We start from the raw sequence: 7,271 nt of genomic DNA, 5'->3' as shown, positions 1-7,271 counted from the left end.
GACGTCAAAGTTCGGCCATTCTGTGATAAATGGACCAATCACCAGGCATTATATTCACTTATATTTAACATCTGAATCTATTATTAAATTTGACATTCGTATATATATATGTATCTCTCCTTTGTCCTTCCACTGCTTTGCACTAGGTAACCAACCGTATCTCCAATTTCTCCCCAAACTTCTTCCTACTTTAAATCTATTGTACACACGAAATGCATTTAACAATTCTCAAAGGGTTAATCTATTCATTGTGGAAAACTATGGCCTATACTGGCTTGTAATCTCCATAGGCCTCCATGTCATAATACACGAAACTAGACCTTCATACTTTCGCTCTGATGTCTTCTGTTATCATATAAGGATTTACTCATGTCTAAAAGTAATTATTCTAACTTTGAACAGACACTGATAATTATTCTATTAAAAAGAGAATGTATTGCTACGGGCTAATTTCCTGTTCACAACTCACCTGTTTATAATTTGAATGTTTGATAAGAGAAGCATTGCATATTTATAACACTACTGAGGGTCGAAGGTCAAGATGTACTTTTTGAAAACACCACATGGACACACCACGCTGGTCTTGTGTGAAGCTTTTGCGATTGTTGTCAGATATAGAACACTACAAGGATAATATCTCAAATCTATGGTCCACAAAGTGTCACGTTTTTTAAAGTCACCACGACCACCCGCTGTCTTTAGTATAGCTGAGCTTATTATGAAAGCGAACGTCATAAACATCATGTCAAGTTAATACCGTTCAATGTTTAATCAAATTTTCAGCATGATATGTAACACCGGATATTTTGCAAGTAAAAAAAATTGCGATTGTGACTAAAAACCGAATTTGAACTTGAATTTGATGAAACAAATGATTTACTAATTATTTCTTTTTGATCATTTAATAACGTTTGTGTAAACCTGTTATACGGTGTTAAAATTGCCATTGTGACTAAAACAAAGCAAATTTCAATTTTATGAATTTTAAATGTTGCCATCAAGCAAATGATTGACCGATTAATCGTTTTTGAGATCGCGATAATGTCCTGCGAAGTCGTGAAAATATATACCCACGAATATTACTGATTTTACTTCTATTACCGGTCATTACCTGTTCATATACTGACTAGGTAATATATGTACAATGTACTCCATCGCCGACAGAGCATAAACGATAGTCATCAGTTGAACACTAATTGATGTTTAATCGTGTATTATTATTATCTTTATTTCCTCCAAAATTGAAGATTACATAAAGAATGACATTTAACATGAAAACAAGAAACAAAACAAAGCAAATAGAAATTTACAAAATATGTACAAGTTCAAGTCTAATAATTAGTAATTAGTTGATATTATTCAAAGCAATAAGGATAGCATGCTTTCAGGAGTCTATACAAAAAAGAAACATTTCCTAATCTAAACTTCTCTAAGGCACTATTTGAGAAATCATAGACAAATTCTTTACCCAACAAGGTTTTTGAGATCGCGATAATGTCTTGCGAAGTCGTGAAAATATATACCCACGAATATTACTGATTTTACTTCTATTAATACCGTCATTACCTGTTCATATACTGACTAGGTAATATATGTACAATGAAACCTATTTAAGATACTCCATCGCCGACAGAGCATAAACGATAGATATCAGTTGAACACTAATTGATGTTTAATCGTGTATGTATAAGTTTAGTTAACGCAAAAAATAATATAAAATAATTTATTTTTAGGTGCATGCGTAATCAGTACTTCATTTCATATAGGATATAGTGCTAAGGATTTTTTTCGGGATGCAATTAATTATTTTTTATATTCTTAACTTGAAGTAAAATTAGAAGCTCAAAATTTTCAAAGGTGGTAATAGCGTAAAGTAAGTAACTTTTGTAACTGAAGAAAAATACTCAATCGTCTGCTTCTGTTTTTGATAGTGAAAAAATACTATTTGTCAGCGGTGGAGCATCTTTAAATTTAATTTTGGTTAAAAAAACAACACGAAAATGATGAAAGCTTGTTTAACGTCTAAAATATTATATAAATCAATTCCCATACGAGAAAAATATAAATATAACAGTTAAAAAAAATTAAGAAATCGATAAAAAATATTGTAAAGAATAAAATTTTATATATTTCCTTCCTCAAGCGAGAGAATTGAAATCATTCACAACAAAATACCTTTCTAGTACCAATTGAAATTTATAAACATTAATTGATCTGTATATTTATGAAGATGAAAGAGATTTATTTTTTTTTGCTGAATCTCACTTGTGAAAAGTAGCTTTAAATTTCTCATTCTTAAACAACACCAATGTTTGATTTAATGATCATTTTTTTTGCAGTCGACTCAAATAACCTCTGTGTCCAATTAAGCTTGAACACATACAAGTCAACCATTTTAAAGCACCGTCCATCAGGCCCTTTAGGTGACCTAGTGGTTAAGATGTCCTGGCATATTCCGTCTTTGTATAATACAGATTTATCTGCCCTTGCGGGTAGGTATTGATTGTGACATCATTTGTTTCCGAGCGTAATGTCATGCGTTTCAGAGAAAACGACGTGAGATTCGCTTACAAAATAATGACGTCACAATCGATACCTACATATGGTCATGCATAATAGGTAATGTATTGCAATATGCAAGGACGAAATTACCACAATGACCTTGGCTGTTTAAACTAAGCAAACCAAATGGTCTTGTAAAAAGATTATCAAAGTCTCACTTACTACATCCAAGCCGGCGAAGGATCTTAGTGTGGGAGGAAACCGGAGTACCCGAAGAAAAACCACGTGACCGTGTAGGTGACCCCTGACCTTGTTAAATTCGTGCCGGGGATCGAACTCCGGCCGGCTAGGTGAAAGGTAATTGGTTTTACCACACCACCCGATCACATAATTTAGTTATACACTGTAATTCAATTTAGCATCTTGCTTTATTCTGTGAGTGTTAGATTCTACTGAGCCCGCGTCTAAAATATTCTCGTGGTGATTGATAAACTTTCACGATTTCTAAATACGCGAAATTAAATTGCCCGCAAAAATCTATTTGGTTTACAGTATGGCAAGTAAAAAGGAAACATCCTAACTTAATTATCTCAAAACGCATACTTTTACATTTCTCGTGTCCTCTATCAACTCCGTCCCGTAACTACATGTATGTAAACTTTTAGTCACTTCGCTTAGGACCTACCGTGAAGGGGCATGCTTATTGAATTAAGTCTCTGGGAATAAACAAGTTGTATACAATTTGATAACATGTGATATCCTTGTGAAACAGATTATAATAACCTGTATTGCTGACAAAGACACATCACTTGCGTTTTGGTAATAATATGAATCGAATCTATTGTTGAGATTGGGGAGTATAGCGCTCTGGTACGTAATCGAACTCGCCCTTCCATTGGTTATATGCGAGAGGATACAGGTGAAGTGCTCTTTACTTTTATGATACAAGTCATATAAACTTCTTCGATAAAGGCAAGCAGGAGGAGAAAGATTTCACCGCAAGATGACAATGGATTTCTTACTTATATCCGGCGTTTGTATGCTAATGATTTCACTAGCACATGGTGAGTATATTGTCTTATGTAGTTTTTATAATTACTTTTAAAGTAGGGTCTACAATTTCCGAAACATTTAATTGTAAATTTTAATGCTATCAAAAGATAATACTTTTCCGTCAAAATATGTAATGTTGATGGCATTAAGAGGATCTTAGATGATTGTCATGTGGAGCTTTTCTACATTGTTGAGAAAAACTACTTACATCACAATAAAAATTATCAGATGAGACTGCAATCACTTTTTAATAATTTAAATGACATTAAAGCACTGTTTTATCCGAATCAAACGTTGCAAATTTGCTAACTAAAAGATATTATCAATGGGAGATCCTTCATATAAAGTATGTTCGTTAATGTTCTATATTTATAAATTAGTCAAAAGATTTTACACAGTATTTTCATTTTTTTCATGCAAAAATATATTTTATTACGGTTTAAGAATTTTAATCACGCATTAAGTCAATATTTCAAACAGGTCATATATATGAAGGATAGGGATATCCTATCCGAAGATCACAAAATGTGATCCCTAAGTTCGAAGACAGCCGTGACTGCAAGTCAATTCTATATACATGAACATTGCGTGTTATTTTAACACAAATCCTATTGCTTGTCCTACATTTAATTAAACCAACTTAGTTTCTGACAATAACGTCAAGATTTTAATGAGAAAATAGTAATTTTGTTGACGCATTTCGTTAATGCTGTGTTAATAACATAATGACGGCTATTCAAAATCGTGATTTTTTTGTGATTGAAACTATAATGCAGTGATAATTTGCAAGAATTTTTATCGTCACAATAAAAGCGCATCTAATCTATAAATCATGTTTAAATTTTATCATATCGTCGACGTACCATAATTGGTAGGTGGGTTAAGCTGGTCAACAAATGGTATTTGTCAGCGGTGGAGCATCTTTAACGTACGATTACAATTATTTTCAAAGGCATTGTTTTCTCAAATTAATATGCAACATCGATATGATAGAGCTGTTAAGAAAAGGAATCAACCAATCACAAAGTCGGATTTCTTGTGAAAACAAAGAAAAAAAAATAGGTATAAAGTTGTAAAACCATTCCCGTTCTATAAAGTAATTGATTTGCCTTAATGGGAGATCAAGAATATACGAAAATATTTTTTAATTAATGTTATATTACATCACATTCGTTGTACCTTGAAAAATGCTTCTTATAAAAATTATACCAGAATCAGAAATAGTCTACAAATACAATAAGCCAACACCAATTTTCGTAACACATATTACGTTGTTACCAATTTATATAATGACTTTTGCCGTCAATTCAAATATATTGGTAGCAAAACATATTTTTATATAACTTCTTTGAAAAATATTGATTTTGTTTGTATATTTTTATCAGCGCTTAGCTTTTGTATCCTTTATTAAGTTATTTCTGTTAGAAAGTACATTAACCATTTGTAGGATTTTAAAGAAAAAAGTTATCTATTATTACATTTTGAAAATGAACACTCTTCATTATAAAATGAAAGTTTAGAACAGAATTGGAAATACTTGTTTACTTGTAAATTAAAGATGCTCCACCGCATAATAATATTAATTTATTTGGATAATAATTGATGTGTATTAAAATTGCCGATGTTTAAATACACCTGATTAACACAAAAATTGAGTAAAGTTCTTGTCTGCGAAATCAGTATCTCATTCCATATATGGAATTGTGACATGGATTTTTCTCGAAATGCAAATGATCATTTTAAATACTTTTATATTGAAATAAAATAAGAAGCTCGAGTGATAGTGATAGTGTATCCTCTATGTAACGTTTGGGACTTAAGAAAAATACTAATCCATCAGTTCCTGTATTTCGTAGATAAAAAATGGTATTTTCACTATTAAAAACAGGAGCAGACGATTTAGTATTTTTCTTCAGTTACAAAAGTTACTTACTTTACACCATTACCACCATTGAAAAGTTTGAGCTTCTAATTTTACTTCAAGTTAAAAATATGAAAAATAATTAATTCCATCCCGAAAAAAATCCGTACCACTATATCCTATATGGAATGAAATACTGAATCCGAATGTACCAAAGGCAAAATAAATTATTTTATATTATTTTTTGTGTTAATTAGACTATTATATACACGATTAAACACCAATTATTGTTCAAATGATGAATATCATTTTTGGTCTGTCGGCGGTGGAGCATCTTTAAACTATTTTATTTTGGAAAATAATTTGAAAAAAAATATATAAACATTGATGTCACTATTTTGTAATATATCGGTTAATGATATATGATACTGATTTCTTTCCAACCCCGATGAATTGAAAAAATTGCAATCAATATTTAAACAAATCTTTGGAATCTATATCGAATCCTGAATTTGCTGGAGTTAAAAAATGGATTATCATTTCATATGCTAAAATGTCTTTTCATTATTAGGTGCTTATTTGTATGTAGATGATACTCATGCTCTTTGATATTAATATCTTTAATATTAATATTATGGTAGTAAGTAATTATTTAGATCATATGAATGAATCAGGAAATTAGTTTGTTAATTGTGTTTTAGCTGGTTTTGTACAAAAATCATTAGTCAGAAACCGAATAAATATCCTGTTTCTGTTAACAGCATAGCTGCTTTCGAGAACCTGATATGTTTTGTTTCAACTTGGATTTTGCACCTATACGAATTATATAACAATCCTTATTTTAATTGATATCAGAATATGGCTTTGTCCAAATCGATTAAACTGTTAATATGGGGTTTTTTTTTTTAAAAAGATGCTCCACCGCCGACAAATGGAATTTTTCTCTATCAAAAACAGGAGCAGACGAATTAGTATTTTTCTTAAGTTACAAAAAGTTACTTACTTTACACCATTAATACCATTGAAAAGTTTGAGTTTCTTATTTTAAATCATGATGATAATATCAAAAATATTTAATAGCGTCCCAAAAAAATTCCACGGCACTATGCCCTTTTTGGAATATAGTTCTGATTGTGCACGTACCAAAAGTAAACTAAATTATTTTATATACATTTTTGTGTTAATTAGACACATATTAATACGAATATACATCAGTTATTGTTCAATTTATGGGTATCGTTTATGCTCTCTCGAGCATTTAAAGATCTGCTTCTTAAAATGAAAAAGAAGATAAGTTTATTAACAACCATTATAGAGTTAAAACATTTCTATTAATTAAAAGGAAGTTACGTCACCAAACGTTCCTGTGTAATAGGTTCATTTCACTGTATGTCTCGCGGTGTAGTAATAGTAACTTTCTACGTGGTAATTAGGCGTGATAGACAATCTGTAAGAATTGATACGTGCATGTATCCAACGCAAATTGATATGATGTTAACTAACTGGGTTATGTTTTTTTTATGTATCCCTATTATACCGTCAACTTAATAAAATACACAAGGGCAGGTTGTTCATTAAAACTAAGAGATACTTTGTGTTCTTTGTCTATTCTGTTATCTGCCCTTGTGTGTAGGTATTGATTGTGACGTCACGTGTTTCTGAACGAAACGTACTTACTTTTCAGACAAAACAATAACGTCATACCTGATATCTACAAGGGAGGTAACTCTGTAATGTACAGAGACGGAGTGACAAAACTATAAGCACTGTAGAGTATCCGTGCGTTCCATTTGCGGATTCGTACCAGTTGCACTAAAGTGATACGGCACCGCCAAATGAATCGCGATTAGATTTT

At 31.2% G+C, this 7,271-nt stretch overlaps 1 protein-coding gene across 1 annotated transcript in view; it reads left to right on the top strand.

The window, feature by feature from the left end:
* The first annotated feature begins 3,096 nt into the window (after positions 1-3,096).
* The window catches only part of LOC138307459 (cadherin EGF LAG seven-pass G-type receptor 2-like), a 35,032-nt gene continuing 30,857 nt past the window's right edge, over positions 3,097-7,271 (top strand). Inside the window, exon 1 of the mRNA XM_069248218.1 lies at positions 3,097-3,566. Within this exon, the coding sequence (XP_069104319.1) occupies positions 3,506-3,566 (61 nt within the window). The 5' untranslated portion in view covers positions 3,097-3,505. The remainder of the gene's footprint in view (positions 3,567-7,271) is intronic.

The sequence above is a fragment of the Argopecten irradians genome, chromosome 14 (assembly GCF_041381155.1).
Source record: "Argopecten irradians isolate NY chromosome 14, Ai_NY, whole genome shotgun sequence".
In the NCBI taxonomy this organism is placed as follows: Eukaryota; Metazoa; Mollusca; class Bivalvia; order Pectinida; family Pectinidae; genus Argopecten; species Argopecten irradians.
This window is presented reverse-complemented; position numbering and strand designations above follow the sequence as displayed.